Source organism: Globicephala melas, chromosome 19 (genome assembly GCF_963455315.2).
Source record: "Globicephala melas chromosome 19, mGloMel1.2, whole genome shotgun sequence".
NCBI classification, from domain to species: Eukaryota; Metazoa; Chordata; class Mammalia; order Artiodactyla; family Delphinidae; genus Globicephala; species Globicephala melas.
In genome coordinates, this window is record NC_083332.1 from 10,586,115 (window position 1) to 10,605,457 (window position 19,343).

Here is a 19,343-nt window from a genome sequence, read left to right on the forward strand (position 1 = left end):
AAGAATATGGCATGGCCCCTACCTGAGAAGTTTTGATAGAAAAAATGCTACAATAATTAGAAGGCAAACATTTCAAAGTCTGGATGAAAATGCAGAGACTTAGAAATCAGTAAGTTCAAGGTCAACTAAAAAATTTTTTTCTAGGGACAAACAATCTTTGTGACACTTTTAAAGTGTTACAGTAAACCCTGCCTTAACATTGACAGACAAAAAAATCAATTGTATACTATGCAGTTACTGTTGTTGTAAAGTTAATCATGTTTTCTCAGTCTGTACCGTCAGAAAAAAAAATCACAAGATAGTTCAATTTCTACTGAACACAGTCCTTGGAAAACTAGACGGGGCCTCAAAAAAACACCCAACTTGAGAACAGAGGCTGCAGGAGGCAAGGAGCCAGTTGCGATAGGCTAATAGCATATTAATATTGAAGATTCGGGGGCTTCCCTGGTGGTGCAGTGGTTAAGAATCTGCCTGCCAATGCAGGGGACACGGGTTTGAGCCCTGGTCCAGGAAGATCCCACATGCCGCAGAGCAACTCAGCCACATGCCACAACTACTGAAGCCTGCATGCCTAGAGCCCGTGCTCCACAACACGAGAAGCCACCGCAATGAGAAGCCACGCACCACAATGAAGAGTAGCCCCTGCTCACTGCAAATAGAGAAAGCCTGTGTGCAGCAATGAAGACCCAACGCAACCAAAAATAAATTAAAAATATATATATATTGAAGATTGGTTTTCTGCAGTGGTTTTCAGTATTTCAACAAATGGTCACGTCCTGAATTAATTTTATTTTGCAGGTTTCCTCCTCTGAATACAACTTTCATATATTATACATTTCCCCCTTTTGGTTTATTTAAAACACAAGTACTGAGCACACCTAAAAGCGCTAGTCAATGTTAAGGTTGTGTAGATTGAGCAGCCAAGTCCCTGCCCTCATGGAACGCACATTCTCATGGACATCAATTTTGACTAGCTAATCCTTACACTTTTATTAAAGGCCAGACCAAACTCTTTTCCTTTCTAAGTGCTATCTCCTAAGTGACATCTGATAAATGTCAAAGTTCTGAATGCAGCCCTTACTGCACCACTCAGAAGGGATCTCTGCTGTGTGGTCTGGTGAACACTAGGATCTGTTTAGCTACTGCTTCAACACCAACTAACCTAAAATACTTTCTCTCCTATGAGACCTGACGCTTGCAAGAATTCACGTTGCACTTTTTTGAAAACATCATTTTGTAGAACTTCTTTCCTCTGACAGTTCCTTGATGTTCTTACCACTCTCGCTGCTTTCATAAAATGTATCCCCAGTATGCATTTTGTGATGACTTACAAGATTGGAGCGCCAACTGAAGCTTTTACCACACGTCTCACACTGGTAAGGTTTCTCCCCTGTATGAACTCGCCTGTGATACTGAAGCTGTGAAGACCGACTAAAGACTTTACCACACACATCACACCTGTACGGCTTCTCTCCAGTGTGGACACTCTGATGAAGCTGAAGACTTGAGGCCTGACTGAAGTGCTTCCCACACTCCCCACACTTATATGGTTTCTCTCCTGTGTGGACCCTCTGATGCATGTCGAGGTTCAGGCTCCACTTGAAGCCCTTCCCACACTCCTCACATTTGTATGGCTTTTCTCCAGTGTGGACTTTTTGATGGGCTTGAAGGTGTGAACTCCGACTGAAGCTCTTCCCACACTCTTCACATTTGAATGGTTTTTCTCCACTGTGGACTCTCTGATGGGTCAGAAGATGAGATGCCTGACTAAAAACCTTCCCACATTCCTCACAATTATATGGTTTCTCTCCGGTGTGGATTCTGCAGTGAATTTTAAGATCTGCTCTACGACTAAATCCCTTCCCACACTCTTCACATTTGTATGGTTTCTCACCAGTATGGATCAGCTGGTGGATCTGAAGTCGTGAACTCTGATTGAAGCCCTGCCCACACTCCTCACACTTGTAAGGTTTCTCTATGCTGTGGGCCTTCTGATGGATTTTAAGATATGAACTCTGACGGAAGCCTTTCCCACATACCTCACATTTATAGGGTTTCTCTCCTGTGTGGATGACCAGATGAACTTGATAATGGATTTTCATCCTGAAGTGCTTCCCACACTCACTGCATCTGTATGGTTTCTCTCCTGTGTGGACTCCCTGATGGGCTTGAAAACTTGAACTGTAAATGAAGCCCTTACCACACACTTTACAGACATACGGTTTCTCTCCCGTGTGGATTCTCCGATGGGCCTGAAATTGTGAAGGCTGAATGAAGCACTTACCGCACTCCTCACATTTATAAGGTTTCTCTCCTGTGTGGACCCTCTGATGGATATGAAGATTTGAGCTACAAGTGAAACACTTCCCACACTCATCACATTTGTATGGCTTCTCTCCAGTGTGGACCATACAATGACTGTTAAGGGCTGATCTACGGCGGAAGTTCTTACCACATATATCACATTTGAACGGTTTCTCCCCAGTGTGGATTCTCTGATGTTCCTGAAGATGTGAAGCATGAATGAAGGCCCTTCCACATTGGTCACAATTATAAGGCTTCTCTCCCATATGTAATTTACAATGAACAGTAAGTGTTGACCTACGACTGAAGCCTTTCCCACACTGCTCACATCTGAATGGCTTCTCTACAGTGTGGACTTTCTGATGAGCTTGCAGCTGTGAGCTCTGACTGAACTCCTTGCCACACTCATCACACTTATAGCGCTTCTCTCCCGAGTGAACTCTCTGATGAATGCGAAGTGCTGAGCTGTAACAGAAGCTTTTTCCACACTCACCACATGTATGAGACTTCTCTCCTGGGTGTATTTGTTGATGAAGATCAAAGTTGGAGACATCACTGAAAGATCTTGTACATTCATTACACTGATAAGGTTTCTGGCCTGTGTGAGTTTCAGAGAATCCTGCCCCAACCTGGCCAGATGAGTCACCATGTTGGTGGAATTCAGAACTTTTTATCATGGAGTCTTGACACCTGGTGAAGTCACTTGCAATGTGTTGCCAGATCTGCCAGGAGGAAAGCTCTTCATGTGGTCCTGCTTCTGAAACAGTCTCCATCTCACTTTGGATCTTTCCTTCTGCAAAGACATAAAGTTCAGAGATGTGGACAACTGAAGGCTCTGCTCAGTGCTGTCAAGATTTCACATTTAGGAGACAGTGTGAGACTTGAATGAATCCAGAGAATGTTCAGTTCGCCTCTTCCATTGTATGTCATGGGCTCTGGTTTGCGTGCCAAAGGAAACCAAGAGGTGGTCCAGCTGGCTCCTATCCACTAAGCATAACAAAACCCACTGGTGCAAATTTCCTATGTGAGGCGCAAGTTAGACATCAAAACCTTAACTTAAAAAATTGATAACTAGATTCAAATTGTTCACCTATGGCCATTTCTACTGAATTTCAAAGGCGGCCTAGAATCTTGGATAGTAAACTATATAGTTAATAAATGATGTAGATAAAAAAGTTATATAGATAACAAAATATGAATCAACTAGAACTTTAAGGAAAAGCAATAACTTTTCCATAAACAAAATTTGGAAGCAACCAAGATGTCCTTCGGTAGGTGAATGGATAAATAAATTGTGGTACCTCCACACTGTGGAATATTATTCAGTGCTAAGATGAAATGTGCTATCAAGCCAGGAAAAGAAGTGGAGGAAACGTAAATGCATATTATTAAATAAGAAGAAAGAAAGAAGCCAATCTGAAAAGCCTACATACTGTATGGTTCCAACTATTTGATGTTCTGGAAAAGGCAAAAGTATGGAGACAGTAAAAAGGTCAGTGGCTGCCAAGGGTTAGGGGGAAGGAGGGATGAATAAGCAAAGCAGAGAAGATTTTTAGGCAGTGGAAATACTCTGTATGATATTAATAATGGTGGCTACATGGCGTTATACATTTGTCCAAATCCATAAAATGTACAACACCAAGAATTAACCCTAATGTAAAGTATAGTCTCTGGATGATAACGATGTGTCAGTGTAGGCTCATCAGTTGTATCTGGTAGGACATGTCAATGATGCTAAAGCCTGTGAGTGTCGGGAGGGCAAGGGATATATGAGATATCTCTGCACCTACCTCTCAATTTTGCTGTGAGCCTAAAACTGCTCTGAAAACAAAACAAAACAAAACAGGCTTTTTTTTTTTTTTTGCTGTGGGATCTCAGTTCTCCAACCAGGGATCGAACCCAGGCCCTCAGCAGTGAAAGCACAGAGTCCTAACCCCTGGAGCGCCAGGGAATCCTCATATACAAAAAAAAAGAAGAAGAAGGAGAAGAAGAAGGAAGAAAATACTTGTGAAGAAATTTTGACACGTTTCAAAGGAGAAATTCACTCCCCTCCCTTTAAGGTGCCTCCTCTTTGATCCAGTAGGCATATGATAAACAGCCTCTCTACAACTCTGCCTTGGGTCACTTTATTGGAAAGTTACTTTAGCGTTGAGGTGATTGGAATGCTTAGAATGACTTGCAGATTTGGCAGCAAATATATAATCACACACCGACTAAAACACAGTGAAAGCAGAGGACAGAACTTCAGCTCCTACTGGCAGGTTTTCTCCATTAGGACAAAAAGGAAACCAAGTTGAACAGATAACATACACTGTCCTAAACCTGATATTAATTCAGACCTCTAAGAAGAAAAGTAAAAAAGTGGAAGGTAATCTTTTACTCAGAGACAGATATTGAGAAAGGGAAAAGGTGAGGTCACAGTATAAACTCTGAAAGCTAATCCTAAAACGGGAGTTAAATTCTGCCAGGAAGTCTTCTCAGACAGACACCTGGGTGACTTCTCATGTCTTTTAGGCCTCTGTTCAATGTCAACCCACCACCGAGGCCTCTTTACCACCTAATGTAAAATAACCAATCCTGCCCTCACTCAGTCTACCTGTGGCAAGGTCCATCCTCCTTGAATCTGTTTATGTTCTACACAGCACTTTTCCCCACATGACTCACTAAATCATTTGTTGTTTAATATGTCTCTTTCCCACTGCAATGCATCAAAGTGGGAAGCATTTCACACTTTGTACATGGAACACATTTTTACACATTCCTACTTTATAATCACTGTCCAGAATCATGCCTGGAGTACAGTGAGTACCCTACAAATGCATGTTGAATGAATAAATGAATCTCGCTTTGACTTTTTTATGAGAGCTTAAGCCAAGTCCTACAAGGAAAACATCTTTTCCAAGTAAGTTATTTGAAATATCAAAGGGACAGAGAACTCAGTTTTGCTGGAAAGCTGAAAAGCTGTCCCAGAGACCAGGGTACACCAAGCATGCTGTTAATAAAGAAAATCAAAGGTGGCAAAAATCCCTTGGGGTGAAAAGAAAGCAAGAGGGCCCATCACTAGTTCCTTCTGAATCTTTTGGACTATCTCTTTGAAAACAGAATGTGGGGGACTTCCCTGGTGGTGTAGTGGTTAAGAATCCGCCTGCCATTGCAGGGGACATGGGTTTGAGCCCTGGTCCGGGAAGATCCCACATGTCGTGGAGCAACTAAGCCCGTGCGCCACAACTACTGAGCCTGCGCTCTAGAGCCCGTGAGCTACAGATGCTGAGCCCACATGCCACAACTACTGAAGCTCACGAGCCTAGAGCCTGTGCTCCTCAACAAGAGAAGCCACGGCAATGAGAAACCTGCGCACTGCAACAAAGAGTAGCCCCCGTTCGCCGCAACTAGAGAAAGCCCATGTGCAGCAACGAAGACCCAACTCAGCCAAAAATAAATAAATAAAAGACATAAATTTGTAAAAAAAGAAATTAGCACAACACTGTAAATCAACTATACTTCAATTAAAAAAGAAAGTAATTGAAACAGAAAGTAATTGGAAAAATAAAATAAATAAAAATGAAATTAAAAAACGAATAAGAAAAAAAAAAGTAATCGGATATACATTCATCAAAAGACAAAAATGTTCTGCAACCTCCTTCATTCACTCTGGTTTGCACATGACTAACAGTTATCTCCATGACCCTCGGAGACACGGGGGTCTCCTGTTCCATCCATCAACACGCTCACTAAGTCAACAAATATTTACAGACACCTGCCACATACCAGGATGCTCTGGGTACTGAGGACAGAGCACTAAACAGGACAGACAAAACTCCTCACTCCTGTGGATCACACTTCAGTGCAGAGAGAGAAGTGATAAGCAAGCAAACCAAAGTCTGTGAGACCCAATAAAAGGCAGAACAAGCAGAGTACAGGGAGGATGGGATTTTAGACAGGGTGGTCAGAGGAGGCCTTTCGCGTGCTGTTAGAACGGAGCGGAGACCTGAAGGCAGTAAGGGAGGAACAGGAGGATCTGAGGTAAAAGGAAGAGAGAGAGCAAGGTGAGGGCTAAGAGGCAGAAGTCCCGGCAGTGGGCAGAGTAACTGTCCCCCAAGGAACTCACGTCCTGATTTTTGGAACCTAAGATATGTTAGGTTATGTGGCAGAGGGGAATTAAGGTTGCAGATGGGGTTGAAGTTGCTGATCCGCTGACTTTAAAAGGGAAGATGATCCTCTACTATGGGGTGGGCGTGGGGTCTCAATGCAGTCAAAAGGGCCCTTCAAAGAGGAAGTGGGATGCAGAAGAAGAGCGGGAGAGGGGTGTGCAAATACACAGCAAGGGGCAGAGAGAAGCGATGTCACTGGCTGTGAAGATGGAGGCAGGCGGCCACAGGCTAAGAGATTTGGGTGACCACTAGCAGCTGGAAAGGCAGGTTCTCCCCTAGAGCCCCCAAGGAGAAACGCAATGGTGCCAACACCTTGATTTCAGCCCCGTGAGAACCACGGTACAGCTCTGACCTCTGGAAGTGTAAGATGATCAACATGCGTTGTGTTAAGCCATGAAGTTTGTGGTGATTTATTAGGGCAGCCACGGGCAATACAGCGTCCCGGACAGGTCTGAGAACACTGCGGAGGCCGGCAGGGGTGGGAGGGATGGAGCGAGAGAGGAGGGCAGAGGAGAGGAATTGGAGAGGCAGCAGGGGCCCATGAGTGGACCCTGGAGGACTCCAGAAGCCACTTGAAGAGGTTTTAACTTTGAGAAAAATAAGCCATAAAAGGTTTGGAATAGAGGAATGGCAATCTTTCCTAAGCATCACTTTTGGCTGTGACGGGGAGAACAGACTATAGGAGGGGAAGGGTAGGAGCAGGGCAACCAGTACAAAGGCGTGTGAAAGAAGGGGTCTGGCAGTTTGGACCAGATGACAGCAAAGGATTGGAGAAAAGTAAAAACACATAGAAGAGCCTCCCCAAGGACTCTTATCTGCCTGGTTCTTAGCTGATGTCCCTTCTCTTTGGGTTGCTGCGTTCACCACCCAAAGCCTTTTTTCCTTTTCTAAGTGGAATATATCATGTTTGAAGGGGTGACACCCTGTGAACATGCAGAGTCACATACTTAAAATGAACACACTAAAGGTACAATTTACTGGAAATTTAGACTCCTGAATGAAATGTTGATCAATGAATCAAAACCAGTGTATTCAAAAAAAAACAAAAAACATGACCTATTTGAAGAAATACCAGTATTTCAAGACCCAGACACATATGCGTAATAAATATTACAGAAACCGATTTATTGCCAATGTCTGTCTTCATTAAATCTCCTCCCATCGGTTCTTACATCACTCACGCAATTGGCAAGAGTTTTTGCTGCAACATATTCCATTCTTCCCAACAAGTATTTTTCTACCTTATTTGATTTCGTTAAAAAATTGTTGGTACAAAAGTGAGGTCTCCAAATGCAGGTGACCGTTTCAAGACCCCCAAAGCCTTCAACACCTAAGGACACAAAGCCAAACCGGGGAGCTGACATTAGGTTAGAGAGGGTGCCTGTCCTCACCTACTGAGACCAGGTTCCGGAAGTTCTCCAGCATCACTTCCTGGTACAGCTTCCTCTGGGTGGAGTCCAGCAGCCCCAGCTCTTCCTCCGTGAAGGTCACAGCCACATCCTTGAAGGTCACCGCCTCCTACGACACCAAACACATGTAGCCTCAATCTTACAACCAATGGCCACTTGAAAAGGGACAGTTGGGGCTTCCCTGGTAGCACAGTGGTTAAGACTCCTCGCTCCCAATGCAGGGGGCCCGGGTTCAATCCCTGGCCCGGGAACTAGATCCCACATGCATGCCATAACTATGAGTTCGCATGCCACAACTAAGGAGCCGGTGAGCCACAGCTAAGGAGCCTGCCTGCCACAACTAAGACCCAATGCAACCAAATAAATAAATAAATATTTTAAAAACAAAAAAGAAAGACAGAAAAAGGACAGTGCTGAAAAGGTGGAGAGGATGGGAGGGAAGTGACCCCAGATTCTGAGGGACTTCAGTCAAATCTGTAGACTTCCCAGACCTTCTCCTTTCATCCTGCCAATGTCACACACTGATTTTCCTCAGCCTCACTGAAAGTGTGGCAGTGACAACCGTCCTTGTATTTATTTTGCGCCCTCATTGGGTCTACTTACCAGTAAGCCTCCCAAAACCCTAAATATATGTCCTGGACTACATGCATTTTACTTTTTGTTGAATATTGCCAACTGTCCCGAGAAGAATTTTGCAATTTAGTCCAAACATATTTGACAGCAATGGCCTTCTTCCTCTCACACACACGAACCCTGTTGTGATAGAAAAGCTACCACTTTTCTTTATTGTCTGCCAAGCTAACAAGCTTTTGGTAACCTGTGTGGGACATCGATGTAGTTCACCCTATGTAACCTCAAGGTACACTTTTTTTTTTTTGAGAAAAAGCTTTATGGCGAGGTCAACCAACAAGGAGACAGGAAGCAAGGCTCTCAAGTCTGTTTCCTCGATCCAGGGTCTGGGGCAAAATTTAAGGGGTCAGGGGAATTTCAAACTTGGAAGCTGACTGGCTAGACTTGAATTAGAGTGCATATAAGCTACTCATGCTGCTAGAAGCCAGATTTTCCTATTGAAGGACTTCTTGCTTGGTAAAGGGCTCTGGTAGCAATATTTCTATTCTCTGAGTTCCACAGACTGAAGAGTCTTGGTTCCAGGATCTTCCTAGAGACATGGGTTCCCATCTTGCACACACTACATCTCTTAATTGCAACATTCAGTGTCACGCTCTGGATCCAACATGACTTGGCATGATTCCCAAAGGTCTGCATGGCCCTTAACCCTTACTAGCTGCGTGACTTGGGACAAGCTTGCCTATGTGCCTGAGCTTCCTCTCTGTATAATGGTCCTTACATGACAGAGTTCTTTCAAGGATTAAACAAGGGAATATCTATGGCATTTGGAAGAGTATGTGGCACAGAGTAAGTGCCTGATAAACATTTGCTATTACTTTTATTATTCCGTCATATTATAACACCTATTTCATCGCATTTCGTGGCTGCGTATTATTCCAGAGAACTGATTACCTACATTTACCTGTTCTAAATAAAGCATATTTAATTTTACATATTTTTCTCTTTATAATCCATCCTGCAAAGAACATCATTTTTATAGACCTTATTTCCCTCATTATTTAAAAATATTTGCAGGACTTCCCTGGTGGTGCAGTGGTTAAGAGTCTACCTGCCAATGCAGGGGACACAAGTTCGATCCCTGGTCCGGGAAGATGCCACATGCCATGAAGCAACTAAGCCCGTGTGCCACAACTACTGAGCCTGCGCTCTAGAGCCCGTGAGCCACAACTACTGAAGCCCGTGTGCCTAGAGCCTGTGCTCCGCAGCAAGAGAAGCCACTGCAATGAGAAGCCCGCGCACCGCAATGAAGAGTAGCCCCCACTCACCACAACTAGAGAAAGCTTGCACGCAGCAACGAAGACCCAACGTGGCCAAAAATAAACAAATAATTGCAAAGGAAAATTAAAATGTCAAAATAGGCATATTTAAAATTATATTTTTAATTATATATTAAAATTATATAATGGCAGGTTTTCTTCCCAATTTCTTTTCCTACTTCCCTAATCTTTGAAGAGAGTACAAGTACCCTGAATCTCCATATATTGGCCAAGAGCAAGTTATAAAGTTTCCCACGGTTTTTGTAATCTGATTTGGAAGAACAATTTGCTTTAGTATTCCCACTTATCTGATTATAAATTAATACTAATACCTTTCCAGATGTTTATTAACCATCTGTATCTGTCCTCTTTAACATACCTGTTCATGTCCTCATTCATATTCCGCTATATTTTTTCCTTTGTCCTATGTATAAGATTCTTTATTCTGGATTTTGTCTTTTTTTGGAATCCGTTTGGTAAATACTTTTGCCCCAGGTTGCTATTTTTTCTGGTAATACCATGTAAGGTATCTTTTGCCACAGAGGAATTTAAAGATTTTATACAACGACTGTGCTAACTTTGTGTGCCTGGAGCGCTAAGCATCTCAGAGTACCTGCGGCGGTACTCAGGTAGAGGAGAGATGCAGAAAGAGAAGAGACGCAACCCAAGAAAGGGGTCGGGGAGGAGCAGCGCCACCTACTGACTGTGGAAATCATCACTCAAAAGGCCCTCCAGACAACAACACTACAAGACACAGGTCTCAAATGAACTCTTTCTTTCTTCTTGTTTATCTTTCACTTAAGCAGACTGCTTAGCATTCCAGACCCTTGGTTTCCTGTGTCAACGTGAGCAGGTGTCTCATATTTCAAGTGTTTGAGAAGAAAATGAGACAAAATCTCCTCACGCAGCTGCTCTAAAGAGTAAATGCAGAAACAGAAGTCAAGTTACTGGCAAATCTAGTATCACTGGACATTTTAAGCTAAGGTTACATACTACTTTAGTCAAACTGGTTAATACATAAAAGAACAAAAAAGGACCAGTAAATAAAATATACACAAGCCATGACTCAGGCCTGGGAAAGTCAGAATCCAGCTCTTCCTGTGTGAAAACCTCCAAATATGTTTGTGCAAAGCAAGTTAGGGCTGCGCCATGCTTGTATTTGGATATTCTACCTAGAAAACAGCCAACATGACACATATCAAATGTACTCTTTCTATACTGAGCTCATGGTACAGTAAGGAGAAAAAACTGAGACTGTTTTCAGAACTGATTTTGGGGGGGGAAGTTTTAATGTAGGAAAGCTGTCATTGCAGGGTGGCTTAGAACAGTCAAATTCCTAAACCATCTAAATGGCTACAGGTGGGAAGCAGTTATAAATAAAAGGGTACCAAAAAAATAAAATAAAAACGTACATCAATTCAATGACAAATATGTTGTATCCATTAAAAAAATGAACGTTATCTAGTATTAAAGGAAAGAAGTTACAATTTAAAATTAAATGTACATCATAAATACAAAAGAGTTATGAATGCACATGAGAAAAAGAGTAAGAGAAAATAAAAACAGTTTGTCAGGAGGGAAGTAGTGAAGTGAGAGAGTTGTTCATTTCTAGTCATTTTTCTACTCTATAAAATAAATAATAATAACACAAAATAAACAATAAAAACAAATGCAATGAACACTCAAAAGGGACAACTTAAGAGCTGGGAGAAGAACAGGCCCTCCCATGTCTCTTGTTCTGCTTGAGTCATCCCAAGACAAACGTGCAACAGTCTGAGTAATGAGATGGCACTTTAAAAGTGAGAAAGGCAGGCCCTACTCACCTTGAACATGGTCATGTTTCCTCCTGTGTCTGGGGATGGGCACAGTCCTGAGTTACACAGATCCTGGGAGGTCAGAACTGCACCTGGCAGAGTGTCTGGGAAGGCAGAAAAAAGACATGAAAGAGTGACCTGGGTCGCCGCTCACCCATGCAGATGCTTCTTGTGAATGAGCATATGAATGTTCACAGCAGCATTATTCATAATAACCTAAATTTGGAAACACCCAAAATATTGGCCTATGCATGAAAGAACAGACAAATTGTGGCATATCCATACAATGGAATATTATGCACCAATGAAAAGGAATGAAGTCTTGATTATGCTACAACATGGATGAACCCTTGCAAATGTGTGGGAAAGCAAAAGAAGACTGACACAAAAGTCTACATATTGTATTGTATGATTCCATTTATATGAAATGTCCAGAATAGGCAAATCTATGGAGACAGAAAGTAGGTTAGTGGTAGCCTGGGTATCTGGGGAGAGAATGGGGGTTAACTAAGGAATCCAACTGGGGAAATGAAAATGTTCCAAATTATTATGGCAATGGTTGCACCACTCAGCAAAGTTACTAAAAAATCATTGATTTGTACATCTTAAGTGGGTGAATTCTATGATATGTACAATATACCTCAAGCTGGTAAAAATAAATGTTTATTAATCTACATGTCATTTAGAATACTAATTTATGGATCCTGAGTCCATACTAATATTTACATTTAAATGAATAAATAAATAAGTGGGAGAGAAGAAGCTTCTCTTTATAGTAGAATGCCCACTAATATATGTATCTCCCCATAATAAAACTTTATTAATTCCAAAAAACAAGAGTAACTTTACAATGGAGAAATCTGACAGACATTACCTTAGCCTAGTAAACAAAGTTGAGTTTACCAATATAGGGACAAACTGATATCCTTTGGCTCCTGTTATGTTGCAGTGACGAGGACACTTCACCACTTCTGTGGAATCCCTGCCAACAATGCGTAATCTGAAGCTAAACATGGAATATATCAGATGAACCTCAAATGGTCCTCCAAAATAACTTGCCTCTATACTCCCTAAAAGCATCAAGAACAAAAAAGACAAAGGCTGTGGAATCATTCCATGTCAAAGAAGAACATTATGAAAAGTATGAAAAAAATTTTGTAAAATGTTTATAAACAAATATACACCTTAAGGCAAGGCATAAAATTGGAATTTTTTTTTAACGATCAAGTGTATGAGCTTTATTATTGCTTTTTAAATTGAGGTATAATTGGGTTATAATATTAATTTCAGGTGTACGACATAATCATTCTAGTTTTGTATATGTTGTGAAATAATTACCACAATAAATCTAGCCAACATACATCACCATACATAATTACAAATTTATGTATTGTGTGTGATGAGAAATTTTAGGATCTACTCTTCTAGAAACTTTCAAATGAGCAATACAGTATTATTAACTAGAGTCATAATGGTGTACATTATATTTCCATGATTTATTTACTCTATTCAAACTTGCAAGTTTGAACCTTTTAACCACTTTCATCCATTTCACCCACCCCCGCCACACCCTGTCTCTGGCAACCACCAATCTGTTCTCTGTATCTGTGAGCTGGGTATAAAATTGGACTTTAAACTGAGGGGAAAACCAGTTATGAAGACTTCCAATGAAAAACAGAACAAAATACAGGACGTGGATTATATAACAGTATGTTACCTAATATGCTATCTGGCATTATCTACTGTTACCTATTAACTATGATTAGAAATAACTTAATAGATATCTAATATATAAACACTATTCTCTAGTATAATATCTAGTATAGGGGCTTCCCTGGTGGCGCAGTGGTTTAAGAATCCGCCTGCCAACGCAGGGGACACGGGTTTGAGCCCTGGTCCGGGAAGATCCCATATGCCACGGAGCAACTTAGCCCGTGTGCCACAACTACTGAGCCTGCACTCTAGAGCTTGCGAGCTACAACTACTGAACCCACGTGCTGCAACTACTGAAGCCGCGTGCCTAGAGCCCATGCTCTGCAACAAGAGAAGCCACCGCAGTGAGAAGCCCGCGCACTGCAACAAAGAGTAGCCCCCGCTTGATGCAACTAAAGAAAGCCCATGTGCAGCAACAAAGACCCAACGCAGCCAAAAACAAATTAATTAATTAATTAATTAAAAAATATATTTAGTATAATAGTCTAATATTACCAAGTATGTGATGCTAAAATCCTATAGTCAGCCTTTCCTAAATCCCTCTTACCAAGACACCCCCTGATTACTCATGGTATGTGGGCTTCCTTCATGCAGAAAGCTAAGATGAGCTGTCACTGAATATAGGTACATTCCTGATGGAGGAACAGAGTAGATAGGCAAAATGTAAACAATTGGTGAATTTAGGTAACAAGTATAGGAGAGTTCCTTATACTACTTTTGCAACTTTGCTATAGGTTTAAAATTATATAAAAATAAAACTTTCTTAAAAATCAGGAAACAGTCACAGGAATAACAATAATAATGAAAATAGTAAGACTGATCATTAAATTACATGGAAGTTCATTAGTTTATTCTTTCTTGTCAGTGTTTGGAAATCTCCATACTTAAAACACATAAGGGAAAAATCACTGAGAAAGGTAGGATAAAATAATCTGTAAAATGTTTATAAACAAATACACAAAAAGAATCACTAAACAGAAATGCATTAGAAGCTTAACTGTTGCTATCTTTACACCCTGAATTAATAAGCAATTAAACAATTTTTTCTCTCAAATTTCTTTAATTTCTGAATGTTCCACAATGATACAGTTCTATGAGAATAATATTATTTGTAACAAGTGAAACAAAATAGTTGATGATATTTTGAAAAACTCATAGAAAAGTCCAAGCCCATTTTATTTGATGTTAAGGTCCCTCACAATCAAGTTCTGACTAAACTGCTTGATTCCACCTAGTTCCTAAAGCTTAAGGAGAATTACATCCAAAAGATTATGAACTCAAGCTCTGGACTCAGACTGCCTGAATTCCAACCCCACCTCAGCCTCTTACTTGGTGGGTGACTATGGGCAAATAACTTTCAGCTCCCTGGGTCTCAATCTCATTTTTCAAAACAGGAAAAGAGCAATATTTCTTCACGGAGCCATGGTGTGACATAATGTATTTATTTGTGTAAAGCCCTCATCACTTAAGTTAACAGTTAAGGATTAATTACTATCAATACTCATGTCCAATTACACATCCTACACATTCTCTGACTGATGTGAAGATCATTGTAAAACAAAACTGTCAAGTCCCACTCACGTGGAGCTTTGCTATCATGTAGCTCAGGGTCACTCCCTCTACCTCCGTGTGGTCCTTTTTGAGAAATCACGCTGGAGAAAGAAAGAATGCTATGAAGTGCCACGATTGAGTCCCCGTCCCCATAAAAGTTAAAGCTTCCCCTCCCTCCGAGCAATCTAGAAGCAATCCCGAGCAATCCGGAACCTTCCCCTCCAAAAGAGTCAGAAGGGGTCCGGGATTATCCAGCGTCACGCAGAGATAGAGAGAAGGGCAAGTGTCATTGAAGCTGGATTTCTGACCCTAACCCGGGGACCTGACCGCTCCTCGAGAAATTAACACTAAGGAGAGATCATTCACTACGTGCCAGGAACTTAAGATTTCTATTTGTACCACCTTTTTCAATTCCCAAAACAATTCTTCTAGGAAGGTCCTAACATTTTAAAGAAAAGCAACGGGAGGCACAGGGAGATTAACTCCCCACGCGAGGAAGTGGAAGCGCGCGTGGAAGGTGTAGGGAGGCGGACTGGGCGAGGTGAGAGCCGCGGAAATTCCCAATCCAGGGGATACGCGAGCGTAGCCAGTCGCCTCTTGGGGTTTCGAGAACGCCCCAAACGCACAGAGGCTCCGCCGAGGGGCACGTACACGGCCGTCCTCGCCCCTCCGCACCTGCATTCTCCGCCGAGGATTCTTTTCCCCTAAATCGATTGCCAGGTGGTTGCGCGTCCCAAGTGGAGACACAGGAAGCTCGCAAGGGCCAGCGAGACGCGGAACAGACGCACGGGCCCACAGAAAATACACCGGCAACCCGCCCACTCCGGGAACGGAAGTGCCTACGAGTCCACCGGGCTTTCTGGACTACACTTCCCAGAATTCGTCAGATCCGCCTCCCTGAGCGGAAGTGCGAGCGACTACACAGTGCCTGGACTACATCTCCCAGAATGCCGAGGAAAACAGTCCAGAGGCTCACTTTCCAGGAAGACTACGGGAAGCTCCTTGACTACGGTTCCCAAAATGCCAGAGAGAAAAGATTCCGCCAAGTCCCAACTTCCGGGGTGGTAAGGCGGCTTCCTACACTGAGAGTCTGCATTACGTTTCCCTGAGTCCTCCAGCGAAAATGTTCCATAGACACGACTTTCTGAAGTCGAAATGCCTCCAATTATGGCAGGAGTATTGTTGGAAAGGGAACAAGTGAGGAGATGCAATCTTCAAGAAATTAATAGGGTGGGGGACTTCCTTGGCCGTCCAGTGGCTAGGACTGGACGTTCCCACTCCAGGCCTTGACAAGGGTTTGATCCCTGGTTGGGAACTAAGATCCCGCATGCCGCAGGGCGCAGCCAAATTTTTTTTTTAAATAAAAAAGAAAGAAGTTAAGGGGGGATGACTGTTTAGGGAACACTAGGTGATTGAAAGTAGTTTGATTTGAATATAATCTGACAATATGAGGCTAAAACTGAGAGGTCAAAGAATAGGCGAGGTAGAATGATTTGGGAGGGACCAGGAGGATCGAAGAAGGTACCAGACCGGTGGTACCACTGGTTTTTCAGGAAAAATAACTTGAGAGGGCCAAAGTGGAAGCTTGTCCTCATGGAAAAGTGCTCTTCCCTCATTTACACTTTTCATTGAAGTTATGATCCCTCTTTGGAGGTGAAAACACCAAATTTCAGAGACGTTAAGAAACTGTCTGCTATCTCAAAGCAAGCATAATGAAGGCTGAAGAGCTTGGCATTGGAGTCATTCTGACTCCCAAAGCCAAAATGCTAGAGCACTGGGGAGGATTCTATTGATGGAGGATGTTTTGTACTGAGTTTTTTCCTTTATATTTTCTGGTTAAAATATCTTTATTATAGTGAGCAATTTAAAAACACATATGTTGGGACTTCCGTGGTGGCGCACTGGGTAAGAATCCGCCTGCCAGTGCAGGGGACACAGGTCCGAGCCCTGGTCCCGGAAGATCCCACATGCTACGGAGCAACTAAGCCGGTGCGCCACAACTACTGAAGCCGGTGCGCCTAGAGCCTGTGCTCCACGACAAGAGAAGCCACCGCAATGAGGAGCTTGTGCACCAAAATGAAGAGTAGCCCCCGCTCGTTGCAACTAGAGAAAGCCCGCGCACAGCAACAAAGACCCAACGCAGCCAAAGATAAATAAAATATATTAAAAAAAATAAAAATAAAAACACATATGTTATTGGAAGCCAATTAAAAATTGTATAAAGCAAAATGGGGGAGAGGGGGATGCACCTAGATTCCTTCCCCTTGAAGATAACCAGATTTTTTTTCTCTCTGTAAACATGTCAACACATATGCCTATCAACATACATCTTTGTTTTTTTAAATGAAATCTTGTGTTCTGTATCTATTTTTCTAAACTCAGTATAAGCTAGTCATTTTCTAATGTCAGCCACTGAAAATCTAACTCCTTCCAAAAGATGGCTGTATAATGGTGTGTTGAATGTAATGAGAATTAAAAACAAAATACTCCTGACATCTGAAAGCTGACATGGCACTCACAGGCCAATAGTATTCTCCTTTGGGACATAAATCACAGACTACCATCCTCAAATGAGGTTTCTCTGAGACCACGGTAAAGTGAGACAAAAGAAGACCCCTTCGTAATTTTTAGACAGACAAAAACAAGGTCACTGTGCCACCCACACAATGACAAACATCCTCCTCTTGGCTAAAAGAGTGATGCTATTTCTTTACCACTTAGAGCTTTATCTTTGTTCTAGTCTGCTCTCCCCAAATATAACATTTATTGAGATACTAAATCTTAAAATTGCTTCTGCTTTCTGGCAGCATCCAATCCGGAGTGAACCCTGCGTCTTAGGCCCTCTCCCAAAACACTTAAATGAAGCCCAAATCCTGTAATAGATTTTTTTCCTGACACCCTCTTACCGTCGTGGCACCTCATGGTTCCCCAAGGTGGGTGTAATCTCTCACCGCAATGAATAAACCCGATTTATCAAACCACTGCTGTGTTACTGGATGAATTAAATAAGCATTTTGGCACAATCCCTGATGAGTACTAGATTTGCCATTATATAGGAAGCTGCAGTGAACACGGTTTTATGTTGTTCTGGGAAAGATACTCAGGTAGAGGAGAGATGCAGGAAGATGCCACAGGAAGGGAGTTATTTATCCTTATCTTTGAGATGGATAGTCTTTACCTCAATGGTTAAAGCAGATGTGCTGTGTGTGTGTGACAGGCCATGAGTCAGGCTGCTTTTGCTCACACAAAGTTCAGGCCGAACCATGTATAAGCTAAAATGACTGCCCCATACCTCGATATGTGAACATTTTCTCCATCAAGACTTTTATTCATACCATCCCATTTAATTCTCAAACCACCGTATTAGGAAGGTAGTGTTAAAAAAGAAAGAACAGGCCCGGTACTTCCCTGGTGGTCCAGTGGTTAAGACTCCGTGCTTCCAGTGCAGGGGGCAAGGGTTTGATGTCTGCTGGGGGGAACTAAGATCCCGCATGCCCGGAGGCGGCTAAAAAAAAAAAAAAAGGCCCAAAATGGAGTCATTTGCTACACCCCGCCCCATGACAGCAAACCAAGACTTAACTGCAGTTTCCACCTTACATAGAAATATAATGTTAATCAACCAGGCTGGTATTTTCTGGCCAGCACTAACGAGGTAATCTATTACAAAGCCCATTTCCATCCCCCAGAGAAGAGGCAATCTTCACGATAAAGCCCTTGCCATTCCATTCCCCACAAAAAGAGATCTTGACCTAAAAATAATCCTTTCTTTTCTTTTACTAATAATTCCTTTGCCCTACTTTTCTGCCTAAAACAAAACAAAACAAACTTTCCATTTTGTACAACCCTTATATTTACTAGATGGGATGCTGCTCAATTCACCAACTGTTGCATAAAGCCAATTAAATCTTCAAATTTACACAGCTGAATTTTGTTTGATTTTGCCTTTTTTGTTTTGTTTTTGGCCCCGCCATGTGGCTTGTGGGAGCTTACCTCGCCCACCAGGGATTGAACCCGGCCCTCGGCAGTGAAAGCTCGGAGTCCTAACCACTGGACCTTCGGAATATTCCCTGAATTTTGTTTTTTAAGAGTAGTAATGTCATCCCAATTTTACAAGAAACCATCAGAGACAGAAATTTAAGTAATTCATCCAATGTTCTACTGCGGGAAATGACAGAGCAGGGTATTAGGTGCACGGCCTAGGGGATGGGTCCTCAAGGCGAGAGCCCTAGTGCCCCTCCAACCAGGCCAGGAACGATCCCATCCGCCGCACCAAACGCAGAGGACTCCGCCCAAAGGAACAACCGCCCACGCCCCAGCCCTCAAACCATAGCTCTCTGAAGCAGCTCTTTCCCCCAAATTGATGGCTGGGTTGGACAGGTTCCCAGGGAAATTCCCACGGGTCGCAAAACGAGGAAGCAACTCACCAGCGCGAGGGAAGAGAGGGAGACTACCTGACCGCCCAGAGCTGCAGGGCCTGAAACCCCGCCCCCAGGCTGCGCTGGGGATACACTTCCC

General features: G+C 42.6%; 1 protein-coding gene across 6 annotated transcripts; it reads right to left on the minus strand.

Moving 5' to 3' along the window:
• Positions 1 to 1,208: 1,208 nt before the first annotated feature.
• On the minus strand, positions 1,209 to 19,343 carry LOC138842426 (zinc finger protein 234-like). Of its 6 annotated transcripts, XM_070044186.1 has the most exons (7): positions 19,253 to 19,343; positions 15,504 to 18,333; positions 14,859 to 14,929; positions 12,439 to 12,570; positions 11,574 to 11,668; positions 7,847 to 7,973; positions 1,209 to 3,097 (listed from the first exon to the last, which is right to left on the minus strand). In XM_070044186.1, the coding sequence occupies exons 5-7, from the start codon at positions 11,586 to 11,588 to the stop codon at positions 1,230 to 1,232; spliced, it is 2,010 nt and encodes a 669-aa protein (XP_069900287.1). In that variant the 5' UTR covers positions 11,589 to 11,668; positions 12,439 to 12,570; positions 14,859 to 14,929; positions 15,504 to 18,333; positions 19,253 to 19,343; the 3' UTR covers positions 1,209 to 1,229. The 6 variants fall into 6 exon arrangements, with proteins under 6 accessions (XP_069900287.1, XP_069900288.1, XP_069900290.1 ...); XM_070044187.1 differs by lacking the exon at positions 12,439 to 12,570; XM_070044189.1 differs by lacking the exons at positions 12,439 to 12,570; positions 15,504 to 18,333 and having other exon boundaries at positions 19,253 to 19,312.